General features: G+C 34.1%; 1 protein-coding gene across 2 annotated transcripts in view; it reads right to left on the bottom strand.

Annotated features, from left to right (window-relative positions):
* PTPRQ (protein tyrosine phosphatase receptor type Q) overlaps positions 1-20121 on the bottom strand; it is a 258466-nt gene extending 238345 nt beyond the window's left edge. Inside the window, exons 1-8 of one of the 2 annotated variants that reach the window (XM_088836825.1) lie at positions 20065-20121; positions 19615-19726; positions 18709-18935; positions 16246-16315; positions 11332-11531; positions 9935-10184; positions 7864-7992; positions 5234-5380 (exon numbers count right to left, since the gene is read on the bottom strand). In XM_088836825.1, coding sequence (XP_088692951.1) covers positions 5234-5380; positions 7864-7992; positions 9935-10184; positions 11332-11531; positions 16246-16315; positions 18709-18935; positions 19615-19726; positions 20065-20121 — 1192 coding nt within the window. Of the gene's footprint in view, positions 1-5233; positions 5381-7863; positions 7993-9934; positions 10185-11331; positions 11532-16245; positions 16316-18708; positions 18936-19614; positions 19727-20064 lie in introns of those variants that run through there. The other variant, XM_088836826.1, reaches the window with a different exon arrangement.
* Between the last annotated feature and the right edge of the window lie 4266 nt (positions 20122-24387).

Genomic DNA, 24387 nt, shown 5'->3' with positions numbered 1-24387 from the left:
AAGAGCAACTACTAGGAAACCTCCCAGTACAACAGGACTAATCAACCAGGAAAAATTCTATTTTGGGCACTTGTCCACCTTAGTGTATATTTCATTGTGTGATTATAAGTAGCCAATTCTTCCCTCCACATTTAGTCTCCTTTCTATAAAATGGGTATCATTAAATCTTTCCTATCACTATACAAGATTACAATAAGGAATAAATGGTTCAAAGACTTTATAATATGTTGGCTGAAGAAAGAGAAAATGTGACATAAAAATACTGTTCTTTATGATTAGGATGTGGTCATACATTAAATTTATTTCCCTAAGGTAAAATATTTCACAGATTTAGCAAACTCCAGTTGGAAGAAAGACACATTAAGGGCAAAATACAAATGAAGAATGACTCTATTCTTTCCTAAGATAACAGAAAGGAATTAATGTCATAACTCCCATAAATATTATTTATAATTAATGAACCTAATTAAGTTAAACATGAAGTTAGCATAATCATGTAGTACTTCATCTTAGAGATTAAGAGTTGGGTTTTTTGGTTTCATAAACTAATCAGTACCAAAAAAATCTCCTTAGATATTTTAATAGTGTAAATATTTCTAAATGTTTGTTGACTAGTGAATGACTAGACGGCTGAACTCTGGATTAGAAGCCTGTTATTTGATTATTGCAGTCAAGTCTCCAGAAGCTAGTATGGGTAAAACCTGTGCTCAAAATTAAGAGATAAATGTTACATGGGGACACTTATACTTGTCAATACTTTCAATCCCCTTTGCTAAAAACATTTTGGTGTATCTCTATACAGAAGGATAATTCTTTACCTTGATTTCCCCACAGTTATTCTAATCTGAAGGAAAAATGGAGGAAGAGTTCTAAACTAGAACCCCACAATAAATGATTTATTCATTTGTTATTCAACACACCGAGGAGGACTCATCATATGGTTCTAGGCACTTAAGGATAGAGGGAGGAAGAAGACAGATAAAAAGCCTTTGCATAGGTCACCTCTTATATGTTTTATTTCATTACCATACATTGTTGAACTTATTTTCTTTCATATTTATCATATTTACATCATTCAAGAGTAGAGAACCTTTCCAATTAACCACAGAGTATGAAAACAACACAGCTACTTAAATGGCAAAGCTCCATTCCACCTTTCTTTGACATTTTTGGGGGTTGCTATGTATTTGAAGCCTTAGTACTGCATAATATAAATCAAAGAAGAGATCTGGCATTTTCCCACCTAATCTGAACTCATGTAGAATCTCAATTGAAGAAGCCAGTTTAATAACTACATTGATCAGAGTCATCAAATAACTAAACCCTACCTACTATAAAATAACTGAAATGGTCAGTACCATTTGATGCAACAAAAATTACCCACTATAGTATATTTAAATTGTACTGTCTCTTATTCTGTTAGCCAAACCTAAAAATTATAATAGACATTGTTTATCTTCTAATTTATATTTTTCAATATAACTTAATAAGTATTGCCCCATAACACAAATGCCTAAAAATCACAATCCAAAGTTAAGTGGTTCTCTATTACCCTAAAAACGTACCCCAAACTTGTGTAAGAACAACTATAAGGCTATCTCTTTTTCATGAAAGAAGAAAAAGCTTAGGGGATAAAGGAAATGAAAGAGACAGCATTGTATCTTGTCTTTGGAAAGACACTCGATATGTTACACCACAAATTCTTATGAGGAAACCAGAGAAGTGTGGATTAGATCAAACTCCTTTAATATTGATACCAAATTAACTAAAGAAAATCAAACACACAAGGCAATTATTCACGGTTCGGCATTAATTCTGAAGGTGTTGTCTATGAGGATGACCTATGAATCGTTCTCAGGTCAAGACATCTATAAATTTTACTAATAAATAGGAAACAGAGTATACATATAATTGGTAAAAAAAAAAAAATATTCCAAATGATTAGGAGTATACCTGTGGCTTATTTATGTTGATGTATGGCAAAAACCATCTCAATTTTGTAGAGTAATTATCCTCCAACTAAAAACAAAAAAACAACTCCTAGAAAACAATGGAGACAAATGGCATTGGGGTAAAGAAAATGTATTAAAATAATTTTTGCCCTTATCTAGCAAATTAAACTTCCATTGGAAGTGAATTTTGTAAAAATCTACTGAATCTGAAAATTTGAAAAATAAAAATCACAGAGAATCCTGAAAAATACAAAGTTGACAGTTTCTCAGTGATCTACCTACAAAGATGTTACTACTATTTGCAGAAAATAGCAAATTGAAATTACTGAGGACAAGTCTTCACTTCAATAGTCTATTTATGGGGGAGCAAAGATGGATTTCAATATGTTTTTTGCTTTTAAGACATGATGTAAACTTCCTTAAAAGATATTTGACACTAGTCTTAGAGAAGTTTTAGGGGATTTTGAAGCAGCAAAATTTACTTAAGATTTTTTTAACCCACGTAAAAATAAGAAGCAAAAATCTGTTGTCAATTCAGCAGATTGCTTCATTTCTGAATGGCAACTATGATGTTTTGTAACACTGGCGATTATCATCATTTTTTCCAAAACCATCTCTTCTGCATGCCTAAGTAGATATCTGCTCAGTAAAATATTAAGGAATATGCAGGAACATTATGAAAAACATAGGATAACTGCTTTCACAACATCATGTTGATTTTCTTTGATAGACAATGGACCATATCATTCTCAGTATTAATGAAATCAGCCCTGAAATAAAGTGATAACACATATTTTCTATAAGAAATAAATTCAATATTTTTCTATGAATATCTGCAGATTTGTTAGAACCTTGGTTGTTTTAAAATACATTAATTTAAAAGCTGGCCCTAATTGATTTCCTAATTAGACTATAGGCTATTTTTTAAACATGAAGAAAAAAATTGAGTAATTAGAATACGAAGAACCTGTTATATTAATGAATAAAAAGAATACTAGAAAATTAAAGTATCAATTATAATTCAAAGTGTGTAAGTTCGAATGAGTTATTTGATTGTTCTCATACAGGTTAAAGATTCCTTTATGGCAGATTTTTAATCAGTGGGACCAGGATTAATTAGTGTGTCAGAGTCTACATTCACTGCATTTGCCCCAGTATTTCACTGAGACCTCTCTGGCTGAACTATTCCTTGAGAACTGAACAGAGGAAGCAGGCATGCAGAGGGAAGAACCATGCCATGCTTGCCCTTACAGCAACAAAGGCCACCTTAGTTTCCAGTGGGTTCTGAGAGCCACTTGGATGTGGTGAGCAGGTGATGAGTAGTTCAGGAGGCAGTAAGGCAAAACTGAGGTAAATCACTCGGTATACAGGGCAAAGAGAGTCATCTATTCAAAAGAACTTGGCATCAAAAACAACCCATGTGAAGTACGTTGAACAATGTCCTTAAATATTCTATTTATTATTTTGTAAATTAAAAAAATAAAGACATAAAGAAAGGGAAATAAATGTTTAAGTGATATCCTAAATAAAATGGAATTTTATGTGGCAGTGTATTATCTGGGCTTTCCTGGTGACAGTCGGTAAAGAATCTGCCTACAATGCAGGAGACCCAGGTTCAATCCCTGGGTCAGGAAGATCCCCTGGAGAAAGGAATGGCAACCCACTCCAGTATTCCTGCCTGGGAAATCCCATGGACACAGGATCCTGGTGGGCTACAGTCCTTGGGGTTGCATAGAATTGGACATGACTTGACATCTAACACACAAACACACACATTATGTTATCTAGTTCCCTGTTTTGGTCAAATGCTGTAGGACAAGAATGATGATAATAAAAAAATTATTTTAAATTGTGGATTCAGTTTAGGAGTACCAAAATCAGCTTGATTTGAAATAAGATTGAATTTATTTAATTGTACAACAAGAATAGAAATTGGTCAGTTGGGTTGGTTGAGAAAAGACCAGATTCAAGGGCTCTAAATCTGATAAAGGCCACGTTGCTGGCATCTTGTGTTTGGCAAGCATACATAATCTGTCTAGATTTCTTGAAAATTCTTAAGAGCAGGTTTAGGTAGAAGTTGGAGAAATTTCAGGTCTAAGGGAGAAGACATACATACTAAGACTCTTCTGATATAGATGCAAAAGAGAAATTTTGGTATAAAAAAATAAAAACACTTTATTATTTTTTATTTTATATATGATACTTCTCTTTAATCTGTATATTGAAACCAGGTACACATTACTATTTTCATTTGAAATCGATGTAACATAAATTTTACATTCTTCCAATAGCAAAATATTCTCAAGGGTCATTCTTTGAAATGGGGGAGAGGTACAAAATTCCCTAATAGTTGCTGCCCTCTCATGGTCGAACACTTGAATGATTCATCTGATGAAGGTGTGCCCAACCTTGTGCGTGTGTAGGCATGTGCTCGTGTGCACACATGTGTGTTTAAATCACAACTTACTGAATGTTAGCTATCACATAAACAAAATCTGTTTTATCAAGTGTTAGTGTGATTGTAAAAAAAAAAATTGTTGAATTATCCTAAATAACTACAATATATAAAGATGTTGAGCAAATTTGGTGTGGGCCCAGAAAACAGGTTGTGAAATGGCATGGTAACATTTTTTAAACACTACAGTTAGCCTTAGACTGTGGTATTTAACATATACAAATAACAAGTTTCTTCAGGAGAAATTTTGAAAATAATTTCAGTCTATTCTGGTAAATTTATATTATGCACCTTCCAGGAATCCTCAGTTGCTTAGAATATCCTTTTGATTATAAACAGCATCACCGACTCAGAAGACATGAATTTGAGCAAACTCCAGGAGAGAGAAGCTGCAGTCCATGGGGTCACAAAGAGCTGGACACGACTGAGTGACTCAGCAGCAACACCACCATAGGCACTGCGGGGTATATGGATTTCTCTGAATATTATTTTGTGGAAAAACAGAATATACAATAAATAATGGGGTTTAAACCATGTTAAATGTATTTAGTCTTGAGATTGTGCCAATAGCACTCATTGCGAAGACGCAGGCTGACACAGCATGTACTGTTTGCTGTGATGTTCACTTGATCTTTGGTCCCTCTTATCATGAGGCCTGCTATGGGTTTAGTGTTCCGAGGAACACATGTTCCAAATGTACTAGGTAGTCATCTGATAAGGAAATAACGTGAATTAGATAAATACCAACCAAATAGTTTCTAATACAATGTTTACCTGATTCAATAAAGTTCTCATTCACACTTGTGTGTGAATGAGATGTTCTTACCTTCTGGAGGAGTGAATACTGAAATATTTGACTTAGGTCCAATCCCTGCACTGGTTTCAGCCGCAACATAAACGTCATACACCGTAAATGGTGTTAGATTAGTGAATGCAAACTTAAGGTCCTTAGTGCTGTTCTCTAAAATCCGACCTACAGAAAGCGAAACATAACTGTGGATTATGTATTCTTCAAGCATGTAATCATTCTTACATTAAGTATAGAGTAATTGAAGTGTTAACCTATGCACTGACATTCACTATTACAATTTTAAAAGTGAATATATGTTAAACATTTAGCTTAGAATTGCACTGGTGTCAATTTTACCAAGATGGAAAAAAAATAGAAATATTTCATGTTTAAAATTACTTTATATTAATATAAAGCCCTACTGAACTGTCACGTTATTTTTTGTCATATTTTAAAGGGATATGTTAGGTTTTACCAATATAAAAACAGTGACAGTGTTTCATACTCAAATTCAATTAAAATGCTAAATCTTCTATCTTTTATAAAAAGAAATATTTAGAAATGTTCTGTAGTTTAGTTTCTGAGCAAAATTTCTTAACTGGGCCATCATCAAAATTCCTTAAATCCTCAACTTTATTTCTGAATAGCATTTTCCCCTTCTTGCTGTAACTGAAACCTAGCTCTCCCCTGAGATCGTTGCTTCTGTTCCCTGCAGATCTTCCTCAAGGGTGGTGACAGATTGATTACTTTTTCCCCAGAGCCCTCAAGTGACTAGGTGGTCAGGTGTGATATGCATTCTCCTTGCTTCTCCTTGCTCCTCCTTGCTCTGAGATTATTGCTAATGACTTCCACGTTGCTAAAGTCAATAATTCGTAGATACACCTTCTTGAGTTTTTAGCCTCACAGATGAAAGAGTACCTTGTCAAAATTTTCAAAAATAACACCAAATAGAAGAGGTGTATCTGGGTATCCATGTGTGTCTGTGTATTGAGTAGGGAGGGGAGAAAATGACTATCATATTTTTAGGTCTGAAAACATTTCAGAACTTTAGGAGCCTAAATACTGTATATTGTCACCCTGCTTATTTAAGTTATGTGCACAGTACATCATGCAAAATGCTGAGCTGGAAGAAGCACAAGCTGGAATCAAGATTGCCAGGAGAAATATAAATAACCTCAGATATGCAGATGACACCACCCTTATGGCAGAAAGTGAAGAGGAACTAAAGAGCCTCTTGATGAAAGTGAAAGAGGAGAGTGAAAAAGCTCATTTAAAACTCAACATTAAAAAAACTAAGATCATGGCATCCAGTCCCATCATTTTATGGCAAATAGATGGGGAAACAATGGAAAACAGTGACAGACTTTATTTTCTTGGGCTCCAAAATCATTGCAGATGTTTACTGCAGCCATGAAATAAAAAGACACTTGCTCCTTGGAAGAAAAGTTATGACCAACCTAGACAGCATATTGAAAAGCAGAACTTTGCCAATAAAGGTCCATCTAGTTAGAGCTGTGGTTTTTCCAGTAGTCATGTATGGATGTGAGAGTTGGACTATGAAGAAAGTTGAGCGCTGAAGAATTGATGCCTTTGAAGTGTGGTGTTGGAAAGACTCTTGAGAGTCCCTTAGACTGCAAGGAGATCAAACCAGTCAATCCTAAAGGAAATCAACCTGAATATTCATTGGAAGGGCTGATGCTGAAGCTCAAGCTCCAGTAGTTTTGGCCACCTGATGCAAAGAATTGACTCATTGGAAAAGACCCTGATGCTGGAAAAGATTGAAGGCAGGAGGAGAAGAGGACGACAGAGGATGAGATGGTTGGATGGCATCACTGACTCAGTGGACATGAGTTTGAGTAAACTCATGAGTTGGTGATGGGCAGGGAGGCCTGGCATGCTGCAGTCCATGAGATTACAGAGAGTCAGACACAACTGAGCAACTGAACTGAACTGAAGGTCTCAGGGATGAGAAATAAAGGTTTCTCATGTGATTCATGACAGATTCCTAGAAATTTCAAAATGATTAATTTGGACCTTTGTCTATCTTTCCATTCTTTCAAGTAAATGGAAATATGTGCATTTATGTTATTTCATTACTATTTGAAATAAATTTCTTTCATAGAATCATAGAATCTTGAATTAAGAATTATAGAGCTTACTTAACTTCCACTAGTATAGTTTTTGAAGCCGTCAAAATATCTGACAAGTAGATGTCTAGCTCTTGCTTCTTCATAAAGATGTGACCTCACTACACTATAAAGTTGCTCATATTAGTTTTAGAGACCTCCAATTATCTGAAATGGTTTCTTTGTTCTAAGCAGAAATCTGATTTAATATAGCTGAAGCCCATTTTTCTTCATAAATACATTTGCAATCAGAGCAAGTCAAGGCCCTCCTGATCAAACATTTGAAAAATTGTGTCTCCTCTAATGTTTCTCTTCTTGAGGGATTCTCTCTCATTCTGTCAGCCCTTTGTCATGAAATATGGAACATGGACAAGGCTTTACCATCCTTATTTATGGCTTTAAACAAAAGGTTTTAAGAGTTTCAACATTGCTAAGGGTCTTTTAAAAAGAGTTCAGTACTTTTTAAAAAGTTTGAAAATAGTAAAATATTTTATACAAGTCTTACTCCAAAAGATAAACATAAAATTGATTAAGACTTACCTGATGGCCCATATAATTCAACTCTGTAACTAAATTTTCCTGTTACTACAGTTGGTGGGTCCCATGATATTGCAAAGGACTTCCCTGTAATGTTGCCTGTTTTACAGTTTTGTGGTGGTCCTTCAGGCACTGAAATTATAGGAAAGGATGAATTTAAAGCACCGTATTAAATACACAAAATACAAAATCAGAGAAAAAATAAAATATCACAGCAAAGCATTTTTTCAACTTAAAAAATAGGCTATAAATGAAGAATGTGAATAAAAGGTGGATCATTAAATTCCTTATTTGCAACCATTACTGTTTTTATTTAATGCTGTACATGATAGGACAGGGTGTTTCACTGCTATGCAATTCTTTGTACAGTTACGTTGTCCTGAAGCATATATATCAGCATGTATTGCATTCAACGAGCCCTGAGCATCTGGCTTGATAAACACTCTCCCTCTGCTGTTCACAGGTGGAAGGGCCAAAGTAGTAACTCAGCCTTCGGAACCTACTGGCAGTGATTTTACTTTTTCCATCATTATCTGTATTTGGTTCTGAAAGGAAATTTATAACCTACATTCCAATGTAATATTGGCGACATAATAATGATGTTTAAAAGTCTGTTTTTCATTTGCTGTTGTTCAGTCACTCAGTCATATTGGGCTCTTTGTGACCCCCATGGACTGCAGCACGCCAGGCTTCCCTGTCCTTCACTATCTTCCGGAGTTTGCTCCAATTCATGTCCATTGACGTCTATTTTTAATACATGTATCTAATATTTTAAAACACCTTTAACTGAAATAAACCATTCCAAATATTTTTTAAAGCAAACTTCTTGTCAACCAAATTTTACTTTGTGTGACCCTCATGAAATTATTTCTTTTTTTCTTAATAAGAAGTAAGGAGTATGGAAGAGGAAATGGTCTTTTTCAGAGATTTTTATTTAAATCAAGGTAAAAAACCTTCACGCTTACATGTAATGAAATGATAATACCTAACACCTAAGTCATCAGAAAAAAAATACTATGCTTTAGTGAAATTACCCTACCAGGAATAATGCCCAGTAACCTAACCATTATCAATCATAACCGAATGTCTGCTACTATATATTTTGTCTTGTAGTGTGTAATACAGTGACATAACAGTATCTCAGCTGGTAAGAATCTGCCTGCAATGCAGGAGACCCCAGTTCCACTCCTGGGTCAGGAAGATCCCCTCGAGAGAGGATAGGCTACCCACTCCAGTATTTTTCAGCTTCTTTGGTGGCTCTGACGGTAAGAATCCACCCACAATGTGGGAGATCTTGGCTGGATACCTGGGTTGGAAGATCCCCTGGAGGAGGGCATGGCAACCCACTCCAGTATTCTTGCCTGGAGAATCCCCATGGGCAGAGGAGCCTGGCAGACTACAGTTCATGGGGTTGCAAAGAGTCGGACACAGCTGGGCCACTAAGCACAGCACAGCCTACATGATATAATTAAATATACAAATACTATACCTAGAAATATGTACTTAGAATTTAGTAGTAGTATCTAATAATGCTCATTTAGTACTAATACAATATCCACAAAGAAGATGTCTCCATTCATCCCATAAAGAAACTGCAGCACAGAGAAGATACAGGTAGGTAGTCACTTTCTAACCACTGTTTTTATCTGATACTGAATGTTAATCACATGATATTCCTGCTACTGCAGGTGTTATCTCCACATCTGGTAACAGCAATATCACTGAGAGGTCATCATCAGATGATAATGTAAAATGTAGATGAACAGAGGCAATTATTAAAAATTCCTGAGATCACAGAATGATAAGAGCTGATCTTAGGAGTATGGTTATTAGTTCAAAAATCTTTTCTTTCAAATTTCCTTTCTCCTTTTAGATGCTTATGTCAGTATCTTAAAAGAATATTGAAATTGAAAATGCTCCAAATGGCATGCCTATTATCCGTTATTAGGGAGAAAAAAGTTACTGAAAGACAATGAAGATCTTTAATAAAAAAGATCTACATGAAAAAAAAGAAAGATTATTCTATGAATAATTTAACTTTTCTTCCTACCAAAAAAAAAAAAACAAAACATACCTGATTCCGGTGTTCTGACAATGGTACTATCAATATAACCTGCTTCAGTTGTAACAGCAGAAACTTCAAAAAGATACGTCGTATAAGGTCTCAAATGTGTCACTACAAAACTGATAGGCTCTTTCCACACTGAGCTAATCTTACTCCGTGACAACGTGCTAGATGAATACGTCGTACGTGATGGAGGCGTGACTCTCCCCAGGGTTGGCGAAGGGCTGGTTGTACTCCATAAAAAAGATTCATTATTCTCCTAATGAATAAAATAAGTATAAGTGAGAAAATAATGTATCGCTTGGTAAAGATAAGTGTGATTCAGATAAATCTGCTAGATTTTAATTATACCCATTTATTATCTACAGCTACATGGTTAATACCATTGTCCACAGTTTCAGAATAGAATGTTTATTTATACCTTAATCTTTCTTATGAATAGGATTTCATGTGACTTTGAATAAAGGTATAACTACAGCAAAATGATTATTAAAATTTTTTAAAATCCACATTAAAAGTTTAAGAGCCAAAAAGATAAATTTTTCCCCCCTTTGGTGAAATTTCAAACATACATCACTGTCTTACTATTATGATCATTTTTCCCCATAAATATTCAAAAGATAACACCAAAAGAACATTGGGTATGTGTTTACGTATATTAGAAATATATCTAAACTAAAAATATTTGTGACTTCCATTAACTTAAAGCACTTAAGAGAAATAATTTTATTTGTCTTTTCATCAGTAGTATCACAATGATCACCAAAATTAATTTTAAAAAAGCATAATTACAGTATTTCCAAGGATTTCACATCAGTGCTTAGAGTAGTAACAAATTCTTCATTAAAGATAATATACAACAAAAACAATCTAATTCCACAGATTTAAACTTCACCATTTTGTTCCCTTCCTCTCCTATCACATGGGAGTATTATCTTTTTCCCAGTGATATCCTATGCTTTCCTACTTTAAGGCTTAGAAATTATCCTCCACCCTCACACAATCACCTCCTTATTCCAAGTGAAAGTGAAGTCGCTCAGTCGTGTCCGACTCTCTGCGACCCCATGGACTGTAACCTACGAGGTTCCTCCATCCATGGGATTTTTTCCAAGCAAGAATACTGGAGTGGGTTGCCATTTCCTTCTCCTTATTCCAAGACCTATCATAAATGCTATGCCTATCAAGTCTTTCCAGTGCTCCCTAAGGGATTTTTTTTATATCTCACTGTTGAATTCTGAAACTCTTATTTTACCTTGACTATAGTCAAGTGTATATAATACGATACTATAAGTAATCAAATAGCTAATAATCACTTTGGTAAAATACATAGTATCCAGATGCTGGGGGTTTCAAGATATAATTTACCTAAAATTTTCGAGACATAGAAAATGTTCCATGAGACTTACATTACATTCTGGCAGCTTCCCAGTCAAAATGTCCTCTACTCTGATTGAAACATCCTTCACAACTACCCCACTTCTGGCATGTTTAACACTAATCTTGAAGCTGGTAATTTTGCCATTTGGTTGCCGAGGTAAATACCAAATCAGGTTTACTGCTGAGTAGTTAAAGGCCTCAACGGTGAGATTCACCACTTTTCCTGGAGCTGGGGACGAAAGAGGGATTGAAGGAGAAGAAAAATATTGTTATAAAACTTAGAATAACATTTATATAATTCGGGGATGTTAGAATTCCCATGTTATATAAAATTAAATATGTAATACATTGGATAAAATCTATTTTGGTAATACTTCTTAAAATATACACTTGGGTATACTTTTTGAATTGATTTTGCCTTAGATAACAAATTAGAAATTGGGCCCACAGACTTGTGCTTAAGAGGCAAATAAGCTTTTTTCAGGATTAATAGATCAATAAATCCATCAATAAACTATTTTAAATTAGTCTGAAAAATATTCAATCAATAGTTGTTTGTGGTTATAAAAATTTGAATAATGACTATCTTAACATTTGATATATTTTGGAATTATGTAAATTCCTTAGATAATGAAGAAGTAACAAATTCTTAGATAATGAAGAAGTGGCAAATTCAATTATCCAACCATCTGCACAAAAATCACATTTCTGGAATGTAAGTAAATATCCAGTGTCTAATATAATGGTTGTGATTATTATATTTTAACCTTTATACACCCTCAAAATCAACTTTCATCAGAACGCATGATACCTTGTTATTAAATATTAGTAATCTGCATAATAATAAGCTGTAGGCTATTTTAGTTGGGATAACTGTTAATTCAAGGTTAGCTGTGGAAGACTGACAAAGCAAATAATCAATGTCCTTTAGAATACAGAACAGCCATGACTAGTCACTGCCGAAAGGGAAAAAAACACAAGATGTTTGAGGTAAAGCATGCCTAGGATTAAGAAATCGAATAACTAGAGTTTAGGTGTAGACTATAGAGAGGAATATCAAGGTGTGGTCTGAAACTGAACGCCATGGAAATCATGTAAGAAAGGCCCTGGGAAGGAGAGGTGCATGTGAGGGTGGGAAATAAGAAAATGAACAATAGCTGCATTTTAACAAAAACCCAACAATTTGGGAGGATGACTAATCAGTAATGGATGACATCATGGATAGAAATTTTTTTCTTCAAGGGAATTTATCAACAGAATTAAATCTTAAGAAGGACAATGGCAATATGATAAGTCTCTCGTACTAAAGATTTAGCACTAAAATTTCTTCTGGGCAGATAAAACATAATAAAAAGTCTGTCAAATATCTGATGCGATGGAATGATAAGAACCAAAGCTTTTGCCATTAATATTAATCATTATTTTAAATTTGTCTAAAGTATGCAAATTTTGAAAAATGCCTGAAGTTTATATTAATAACAGACTGCATACAAGCTGGCACATTTCCAAATCGCCCTTAGCAGTCATGAGAATCTGCTCAAGTGTAGAGAAATTTGAATTTATAAGGTAACCAACCTTTCTAAATTCCAACGTATGATTTCAAAATATCTTTTAAAGCAAGCTCAATCTAATAGATAAAAATTAATTAAATAACTTTACATTATTTTTGCCCCAGTGAAATCTATGTTTTCTTTCTTTGACTTGATGGTGTCTGAAGACTAATTCTGGCTCTTTTTTGTAGCTGACAGGTCTTCCTGTACTTTAAATATTCTAGTTTCTACCTCTGGACTTTTAGGTACCAAAATCCCATCATCTTTTGATTTTTATAGAGGGAATTTATCCATCTTGCTCCAAGTAAGGATATGATACTAAAGTATCAAAAAACTCTATTTATAAAGTCACATCATCTTTCAGATAAGCCTTTCACACACTTGAGGTCATAGTTAAACACATAAATGTACCAGTATGTGAAACTAAAACTTTTCAAAATGCACACTATACAAAACATACATTTTCTTGAACCAGAAAAAAATCTTTCTAAATAAAATACAGAGATTTCTATAAAGACTTTTCCTACACTACTAAGGATACATCAAGTTAAAAATGAAGCTACAAGGGATATTTCTAATATTTTAAAGCTAAAATAAATTCTACATTTGTCTGAAATAATGCTGCATGGGAAGTTAAAAAGTTGAGATTTTATACTTATGGATGTAATATCAGCTTAGAATGGGCTAACTCTGTGTGAATACTTCAGGAGTATTTTTATTCATGGAGAGAGAAATTATTTCTGGTTTAATAATAATAAATGCAATTTATTTATTCCACAGAAATTTTCATTAAATTTGAGTTCTGTGTAACATAATAAAAAGGAGGCTTTGGGGGAAAAAATTGGACAAAACTGATCTAACTAAACTTAGATTTACATTTTAACCTCAACATTTTTTAAAATAATAAGGTAAGAGTGATTATGTGATTATGTAATTTCTCCAAGAAAACACAGCAAGTCAGAAACAGAATGAAACTCCTGTTCCAGGATTATTTCCATGCCAACCTAGAGTTTTAGTTTGTCCCAATCATAATTTGCCAAGAGAGAGAATGACTCTAGAAATTATGTCAGTTAGCAGAATATAAAATATATAAATTTCAAAATGCTGTCAAGTTGAAATCATAATCTGAACTCATAATGTACCAGGCTTTACCAAGGTGAGTGGTTTTAAAAAAGACCAAACTATTTGTTAAGTCATCCAAAAATTATTCCAATTACTTTCCCTAAAAGTATAAGTCATAAATTGTCTTTTATTTCCTAGTGAATATTTAATTTTAAAAATAATAATTTTCTCAATTTTTAGTTGTGCTAATAATTTGAATATGAGTAGGTTTAATATCAGTAAAAGATTTCAAGAATCAATACTTTCTAATTTTAAATAAACTCTAGAATTTTCTCTTCATTCTTCCTATGGCATAGAGCATGTATTCACCCACTTCTCTCAATGGGGTCTCAAATAAGAACTGGACATAAAGCTTGTCATGTGCTTCTTTTAACACTGACAACTACATAATCCTCTCGAGATACACCTGGTCCATTTCAGATTAACCCTTTGGCAATGAACTGCTGGAAGATTTTTATGCTTAAATATACAAAATATTTATAGTTATATAAAATTATAGAAACTATTTAATAGCACTTCTCTAGTCTATTACTTGGGCTTCCCTGGTGGCTCAGATGGTTTAAAGAATCTGCCTGTAATGCAGGAGACCTGGGTTGGATCCCTGGGTCAGGAAGATCCTCTGGATAAGGGAATGGCAACCCACTCCAATATTCTTGCCTGGAGAATTTCATGGACAGAGGAGCCTGGTGGGCTACAGTCCATGGTGTTGCAGAGTTGTACACGACTGAGCAAGTAACACTTCGATCTATTACTTAGTAAACTATTTGTTTATCTTATCCCACTAGAAGATAAACTTCACTAAAAATATTTGCTATTGATTGGAGATGCCATTATTTACTGTTTTTCTATTTATTGGTTCTGTTTGCTGTTATGAATAAACAGCCAAATTACTAACTAAATAAATTACCTCCATTCCATAACAGCTTATTTTTATCCCAAATGATATATTCTATTAGGCTAATATATGAAATAAACAGCAAGTAAATGTGTTATATGTCAAGCTATTCAAATGGAGAAAAATTAATCTGTTGGCAATAAAGATGAATAGAAGGAAATAGGGGTTATTTTAGAAGGTGTAGTCAGGAAAGGTAACGTGAAATTTGCATCAACTGGGGAGAGAGTTCTATGGTTATTTGCTTAGTCACGTCTGACTCTTTGCAAAGTGGGTTGCCATCTTCCTCCTCCAGGGAATCTTCCTGACCCAGGGATTAAACCTGTATCTCCTGCACTGCAGGCAGATTCTTTATCTGCTGAGCCATTGGGGAAGCCCCTGTGGATATTTAGTGAGGGACTACTCCAGGCAGGAGGAACAGCAAGAAAAAAGACCCTAAGGTGGAAGATCAGGGTGACTGGAGTGGATGGAAGAAGATGGAGAATAGAGATGATTCAGCGAGGGTTAAGGGCACCCGGAGCACTATAGGTCATGAGGACTTAGGTTCTTGCTCTGAATGAGACAGGAGCCATGTTAGGAAGAGAGAAGTAACAGTAGTCTAGCTTCTGCGTCAAAAGATGATGTGACTCCTGTGGGGAGAGTACATTATAGGCAGGTAAGCTAGAAACAGGAAAACCAAAGAAGAGGCTTTCAAATGATCAGGCAAGAAATGATGACAGATTACATAGGGTGATTAACAATAGGGGTGAGATTTAGGATATATTTTGATATAGCTGGCAGGATTTCTTGATAGATTATACAGTACTACTGATTGATTGCAATCAAGGATGATGTTAAATTTTTCTTCTTAGTCACTGGGAAAATGGAGGTAGCTTAAGTTAGTTTGGTAATGACTGCAAGGTATAGAATAATATGATAACCATTACAATCCATATTTCTAAAACTCTAATGTCATAATAATAACTATGATTTGATTTTAAAATGCAGGATGCAAACTTGCATAAATGGCACAAGGCTATTTTCACTAATATATAGTCACAAAGACATATATTCATAGGAGAAAAAAGATCAGCCAGAAATGTATATTTGCATATAACAGGGCCATGGATAACTTTCATTTTGGTTATTTTTTTTTTTTTGTATTTGAGGGTATTTTTAAGTTTTCTAAGATAGCACTTAGTGTTTTTACCATCAGAAAGAATAATATATATTTTAATGAATAAATTCACTATCCAAGAAGACTCTAAAAGTAATTGGATGGCGACGCTGTTGAAAATTTTATGCATTTTAGTGCCAGATTTTGTTTATATCCCTATTTATTTTAAATGATGAGAACTCTTAACTAAGTTAATTCAGAATAAATGATTTAGGAAAATTACCACTTTCTGCAGTTTGGAAGAGAAATGGGTCACTAAACACTCCAATGCCAGCACTGTTTTCTGCCGCAACCTAGAATAGACCACAAAAATTACATTCAAGCTTTATACTCGCTAATTAAACAGAGTCTGAAATAATAAAACTTTGGTTTGTCCATAAGATAAATCATAAAGATACTTTCCCCTCTAATTCCTAACAATACTCTCGAAATAGAAGCAAATATAGAGCTATTTTAGTATAGTATTTCCATTATTCAGTATTTCCATTTCCCTTAAAATGAATATTTGAAATAGTATGAATAGTCTGAATCAACAGATTTCTCAGGTTCCTGATAAATTAATAGTCAAGTTTAATGTCTATTAGTAGCAATAACAATTTCAGTTACTATTTATTAAGCAACTTCTGTACACTCAGAAATTGACTAGGAATTTTACACATCTCATTTTATCCACATAATCAAAATACAAGGAATTATTGACAATATTTTACATATGAGAAAACTGGTTGAGAGGGGTCAAGTTACTTGCCCCATATCACAGAAGTGGCAGAATCAGAATTCAATTGAAGTTGTGTTTATTTCTAAAGCTCAATTTCTTTCTACTATATTCACTCTAAGACACCAAGATTATTTCTGTAATGAACATGAGACCATAAACACAGTAAATAGCCATTTAAAGTTTACAATCTAACTAGGCAAATTTTAAAAAATAAATAGGTAATCATTTAGACTAAATAGTCTAGAATTCAAAAGACAGAAACTACTTTGCCTTGAAACATCTAGTCAAATACACTAGAATAGACAGAGAAAGTGTCATAAATGAGAACTCTTAAGCTTTGCCAAATGCCATAATGGAATCAGACAGCCTTGGTTTAAATTGAAGCTCAACCAATTCTCAGATAAAAAGGTTATCCTATTTTCCTTTACTTTAAAATGGAAACAATATATCTATGTCATGATTATTCTGAATACTAAATGAAATAACACACATAAAATACTAAACAGGATTTTCTCCATACATGTAAATTTGATATTGACATTGGAAGATATCAAATGTACCATGTCAAATGCCCTTTGAAATTCTGCAATGGCTAACATATATTTGAACAGAATAAAAGTTACAACAGTGGTTAATAAAGTGTGGGGTAAGAAAGAGCATAGGGGCTTCCCTATAGTCCTGAAATAAGATAATTCAAAGGAATAAAAATTTAAATTCTGTAAAAATAGATCTAAGCAGAATGAGGTTGGCTAAATTACCTTTCTATCAGTAACAGCTTCTTATATCACATTAAAAGATAATCTTCATTATTTTGAATAGTATATCTTAACATGTAAATTAATTTGAATGTGAGCTTATGATAGAAAATATCTGTGCCAAATAATTTTCAGGTGTCAGTTAGAAAAAGGTTGCCTACTCTTTAACTCATGTGTCTGCAGAGAAATAGCCATCAAATCTTTGATTTTTACCACTGCATAAGTAAAAGCCTATATTTTTCTTTTATCATTTCAGGAGTGCCTACTCTTGGTATGCCTACTCTCCTGTTATTATGATATTTGATTCTGCAAATAGGCATACTTGCAATTAGATTTTAAAAACAGGCAAGTGTCTCTTCCTTATCATTTCTTCGATTTAAATGGTCATCTCACTTATGTACGATCACATATTTACACAGCTTTTTCTCTTGAGTCAAGACTAAAAACATATTGACATTATACTGAAAATAGGGAGGAATGAGAAAATGCCTGTATTCTTTACTATCCCCTGGAAATACCGTGTGTGTGTATATTGCTCTGTCATATCCAACTCTTGGCGATCTCATGGACTGCAATCCGCCTGTGTCTCCTACATAGGCAGGTGGATTTTTTACCACTAGCGTCACCACGACTCTTAACTGTAAACATTTTCACATGGCCTAACTAACATAAGACTGCTTTTCCCATGCTCTTCTTTAATATTTTAATAAAGTGTTCTTAGATTTTATATTTAGTGCTGTAAAGGCATAAATTTTTTGTAAACATAAAAGAGATCATACGCATCTATGAAATATTTGTTGAATGGAACCAATTTGAATTCATTGTTCTTTGAGAAACTGGTTCTTTAGAAACCTTCAAACCATTATCCAAAATTACAATAACATGGAAATATAAGCAGATTAAGAGAAAAATAACAAAGCTAACTTCAAATTTGATTAAAAAGTAGAATATATGTGCTTGTAAAACCTATTAAACTTTATTTTTTTAAAGTCATTAAACTAATGCTTTCTAAAATAGATATATAAACAGACACACATACACACAAAAAGATTATAACATTTGTTCAAATTTTAAAAGCCCAGATGGGCAATAAGGACATGATTCAGATAATCATTCTTCAAGTCTCTTGCTGCAAAAGCTTGTCCTGTTGGGATAAAATTCCTTCAATTTTAAAATGAATGAAATATTTTAATACTATTTACAAAATAATTACCTTGATTTCATATGTTGTTCCAGGATTAAGATTAGTAAGAAGAACTTCCAGACTGTCTGGTTTTGTTCTAACTTGTGTATACGTTGCCTGCATCCATGGACAAACCTCCTTATATTTTACAATGTAAGATATAATTCTCCCATTTGGATTAGGTGGTGTATTCCAAGACAGAAGAATCCCAGCAGATCCGACTCTTTCCCCTGCCAGGAAGACTGGAGGCCCTGGTTCTATTTTTCAAAAAATGCATGTTGTTACAAGGTCAATCAATTATTGTATTTTCACAAACATATGTAAGAAAAATATTTACAAACTGTAGACTTTTAAAGTTCCCAAAGACTAAGAGTCTTGTAAGTGTAAGTTTATCCTCCCTAGAGCTTTGCTACCAAGAGAAAAATGATTAAATGCTATGGGGAATACCAAAAACATTCTTTTATAAGAATGTGAAAAATGGAATGCTACTAAATACTACATGCCAAATACACTTTTAATGCCAAATCATTTTTTAGAAACACTCACTTGATGCAAGGCTTATACACAAACACTAAGGAAACAAGAGCCAGCCTTACAAACTTAGTAACTCTTTTGGAGCAAGTATAGTGAGTTTATTTTCATGGCTTTGTATTACTTAAATATTACCATTCACAGTGTCTCTGATCCATGTCACAAACAAGTATGGAAAAATTATCTTTGCTCTTTGAAAGTAAAGGAAGATAAAGAACCAGTAGAATGCAGGTTCTAAACAGATCGCTTTCTTACGTTTCCATTTTGCTTTAATTACTCAACTGTTTTCATGCATTCCGTGCACATACCGCCAACGTAAATAGTTCCATCCAATAGATTCATAAAGGGGCCAAATACTTTATAAGAAAAAAAAACAGAAAGAAAGAAAATGGAAAACATACTTACTTGTCACATTAGTTGTCACTGTTCTACTAACAGGTGAGCTATATGTTGTAGCAGAAATGGAAGCAATGGTTACATCGTACTGTGTACCAGGAACAGCACTAGAAACATCAGCCTAAAACACCAAAAACAGATAACTGTGTTAAGAATTCTGAAATGGAGGAAAGCTAAAACAGTAAACCTATCACAATAAAAAAAGTAAAGTTAGCACTTCACTATATAACTCTATACTATTTATCACAATGTGTTTCCTATTACTGTAGACATATTCATTTGTTATAGCAGAAATATTTACCAAATAACACGCAATAAAAACTTACTAAACATACTCCATTATCAAAGACTAAATCAGTATTTCTATCAATCCTAGTTCATTGTCACAATTATTTAAGAGTCCTAAAAAATCTATAGTCCATTGATTAGTCCTGGTATTTAAGAGTGTGTGTAAAATACCTGTGTCTCTGAAGTTCCAATGAAAAGTAAAAGAAAAATGATAAGAAAATCCATCATTATCACATTTTTCAGGCAGTAGAATCACATTGATGGCTCTAGAGAGAAATGTTGCCTGCATTAATGATTTAAAGACAGATCCTCCTGGCAAGTGCACAATTAATGAGCCTGGATTACTCAATAGCTCTGCCCTTTCTTTGTTAAACTATTCATGAACCCTTGGATGGTTGGCTGTAGGTTCAGGGTAGACTTAAAAAAAAAAAAAAGACATTGCTAAGGTAACAGTCCACCAATACTGAAACTTAACACTCATCAATTCGGCGCCAGTGTTTTGTCTTCATCTTATGCTTTTAAAGAGGCTCAAAGGAGGAAGTTTTCATGGTGGATGAGTTTCATAAAGAACTTTCCTATTTGGACTAAATATAAAATACAAGTTGGCTTGGCCAAGTATGATAATGAAAACAATACCTGATATTCTCCACCTCCAAGATCTCTGATAGTAACAAAGCCACTGTCAGGAACAAGATCCACATGAAACCTGTCCACGTGGCCAGAGGGTAGGCTCCAGTGCAGAGAAAAGGAATGTGCAGAAATATTGAAAGCTTTAAGTTTCTTGGGTTTTTCCGGTTCTGGTATTGAAAAATAGAGGTTTAGAATAGAGTTATTCTCCTAAACTTTCAAAGGAAAAAGGAAAATCAATGGTTTAAGGGCCAAGTTTCAAAACAACCCCATTGTTAGAAAGTGTCAGAGCCTTTACATTATCACTCACCCTCTGTAGGTATTAGGCATGTATGTCTTCTAAAACATCTAGTTTTAAGTTTAATTATCAGAAATGATGTATCAATTTATGTATCTGTTTCTGGGATATTCACTATCTACTGAAATCTGTTGGTTGACCAGATTATTTTTTAAAGCTTATGTTCTAACTAAAAAATCAAATCATTTTAAAAACAAGTAGGTACAAAATACTTACGCAATTACCTGGATATTTATCAAACAGAAAATAATTTGAAAAAAAATGACAAAATATGCCAAACATTTTAAAAGATGAGCATTTCTGATGAATATTTAGTTAGGTGTTTCTTTAAAAGAAAAGTTTTCATATTGGAAATGAAAACAAGATAATTTTTAAACACTAATTGGTAATTGTCCTAGCCATTGCAACCATATTTTTTTCTACCTTTTCTTTCACTATTGCCAAAGTTTTGTTTATGCTGCCTGTACCTACTTGCAGGGAGTCTTCCACATAAAGTTCTTTGGATTGGCTGCCAATGAGTTAGCTTTGCACTCTCTTATCTTTAGTGCAGATTCCAAACAATATAGAGGGAGGGAGATTATGAAGCCAAGCATGTGAAAAACATCCTGATACAGATCCACTCTAACACCATTTCCAAAAGAAAGGAGTCTGGAATTAGTCCTTGAACTCCATTTATCATTTTAACACTCCCCTTTCCACCAGAAGTGATTTGAAAATCAATATATTTAAAAAATGAATTGTACATTTCCTAACATAACTGATAGGGCACAATGCATAAAATACATATCTTAACAGGCAATTTCCTAGTATATTTGGCGGGGGAGATATTTTTTTAGAATGGTTTTTCTTTATCTCCTTTGAAAAATTCCTTTAGTGGTTATAATATAACCATCTCGCCAGTGCATGCTAAGTCACTTCAGTCATGTCCAACTCTGTGTGACCTTATGGACTGTAGTTCGTCAGGTTCCTCTGTCCGTGGGATTCTCCAGGCAAGAATACTGGAGTGGATTGCTGTGCCCTACCCCAGGGGATCTTCTCGACCCAGGGATCGAACCTGTGTCTCTTCTACCTGAATTGGCAGGCGGGTTCTTTACCACTAGTGCCACATGGGAAGCCCAGTGATTGAAGATAATATCGATCAATTAATTTTCACATGACATCCTCAAAGACACATTCTCTAGGCATCGCCTCCAAGCTGCCTATGCAGTGAGCACCACAGTTTCATAATAACTCTTTAGAAATATGGCACATCTGAGGTGAAAGATGTACTTTCTAAGGTGATCAGAGAAATACCCAGTTTGTGATGGGCACAATTTCTTCACTGGGCATAGCTGCTGGCATTTTTCCTGGATGATTCTGCACAGAGACCTATGTCCTCTGTATTCTCAAGCTGGAGAGAAAAGGCCTTTATTCTCCTCACCAGTCCACGTTAAAATAGACAAAAGTTTAACGTGGCAGAAACCCAACCACTACTCACACTTACTGATTGTGAGGGCTAATACTATTTCTTCAAGAGTCCTGAAAAAGTATTTCACATTCAAGCAGTCTTAAGAAACTAGAAAGAGAGCTGGGATGAGACTTCGAAAGAAAAATGAATATAAAAGTAAAGGGCTGTTTACTAAGACGGTGGTGAGGGAGAGAGGATGTAGTTTCCTGGAAGGTCTACGATTACACACTGAAGACCTCTTGGCCAAGGATGAAGTCTGTCTCACTAAGAGGAGGAAGAATATATTTGTCTGGATATCTTCCAATCTGATAAAAAAAGGGAAGGCCTGAAAGCTTCAGGATAGTTTGGTAAAGGCCTCTCAAAGCAAAGTGAATAGAAGCCCTGCAAACGGACAGAAAATAAAATGACTGAGGAAAACCAGCCTGGGTTGTGGAATCATTTAGGAAAGAACAGTCTGACGGTCATGCAGGCCGCAATAAAATTTTAGATTTTTTTCCCCCTAAATGCAATTGAAAACATTGAAAATTTTTAAGCAGATAGTCAATCTGACTTATTTTTAATTTTAAAAGACTACCCTGGAAGATGGGAGATAAACTGGTGAGAGGCAAAAGTGGCAGCATGAGGCCAATTAGTAGGATGCTGTGGTTCTGAGCAGAGAGGAGGGAGGCTTGCCCTCAGGAAAAGGGAGGAGAGATGAAGTGATACTTAAGTCATTGTGAGAGTGGAGCTTTCTGGATAAGAACTGAAAGATTCAATTAATGAAACAGATCCCATAATAAGTACATGATTTGTATTCCATGGAATTTAACCTCTGAAAAGGTAGAAAAATATGAAGCAGAAACATCATTTTCAGTTTAATTGTTACTAACCAGTAAAATCAAATTGTGTGGTAGCTTTGAATTTTATATATATATATATCTTATATATATCTTTGAGTTTTATATATATATATACATCTCACATTGTGTTAAATTTAATTAATATATATCTTATATATATGTATCTTATATATATATATATCATATATCTCTCTTGAATTTTATATATATATATCTCACATTGTGTTCAATTTAACTAGGGCTAGCAAGAGTAATTCTAGGCCTAGTTAATTTTTTAGAACAGAATTTTCCAAAAATTAATCCTTACTAACCTAAATCCCTAGAATTAAATAGATGTCAGTGATCAAACCATTTTCTCAAATAATTCCTTTTTTAAATGAAACAGCTTCCTTTATTGCAGGTTAACTCAGTCTTAAATAAGTTTAGCTGCCGTCTACGGGGTCGCACAGAGTCGGACACGAATGACACGACTTAGCAGCAGCAGCAGCAAATAAGTTTAGATATGTGACTTGTGCTTCTCTAAAGTAGCACTATCTGATAAAAATATAAGATAAACCACATTAAACAAGTAAAAAGAAAAATGTAAAGTTAATTTTTAAAATATATTTTATCTAACACAAAATATCAGAAATATCATTTCACATATAATCAATACGAAATTATTAATGAAACACTTTTTTTCACACTAAGTCTTTGAAATCCGATGTGTCTCTCACACTTAGAGCCCATCTGAATTTGGACTAGTCCCATTTCAAGGCTCAAAAGTTATGTGTTGCTAATCACTGCATACTGGACAGTGCAGTTCTAAAGCATCTCTCAACTTTTCCCCTGGTATTTCAGTAAATTTACCTCAGCTGCATTTTGAGAAGCTGAGAAAACACACAAGTATGATCCTATGATGTCTATATAGGAAAAGAGCTCAAAAGAGTTAAAAGGACCACTCATACTAAGTTCTGATACAAACTGCGGTGGAGTAACCTTTTTGAGATGGAGAGTAAGAAGAGATTCCAAATAGAAAAGCAAGCTTCTTAGGCAGCTCCTCAGCAGATTCTGATTCTTAAAAGAGTGCATACGAAATGAGAGCACAATGGTACACCCCTTGAGATACCCACAGAGTCACACAAGCCTATCAGAACAGCGCTAAGGAAACAAAGCCTACAGTGGACGGATATTTTAAAAGAAAAAGTGAAGACTTAAAAACACACAATTATTATGAACTTTCAATTACACTTCCTATGTACTGACACTGTATATAATAAGCTTTCAACATCACACTTAAGTCT

This window comes from Moschus berezovskii, chromosome 6 (assembly GCF_049115385.1).
Source record: "Moschus berezovskii isolate FMDL1 chromosome 6, NW_MosBer_1.0, whole genome shotgun sequence".
Lineage (NCBI taxonomy): Eukaryota > Metazoa > Chordata > Mammalia > Artiodactyla > Moschidae > Moschus > Moschus berezovskii.
This window is presented reverse-complemented; position numbering and strand designations above follow the sequence as displayed.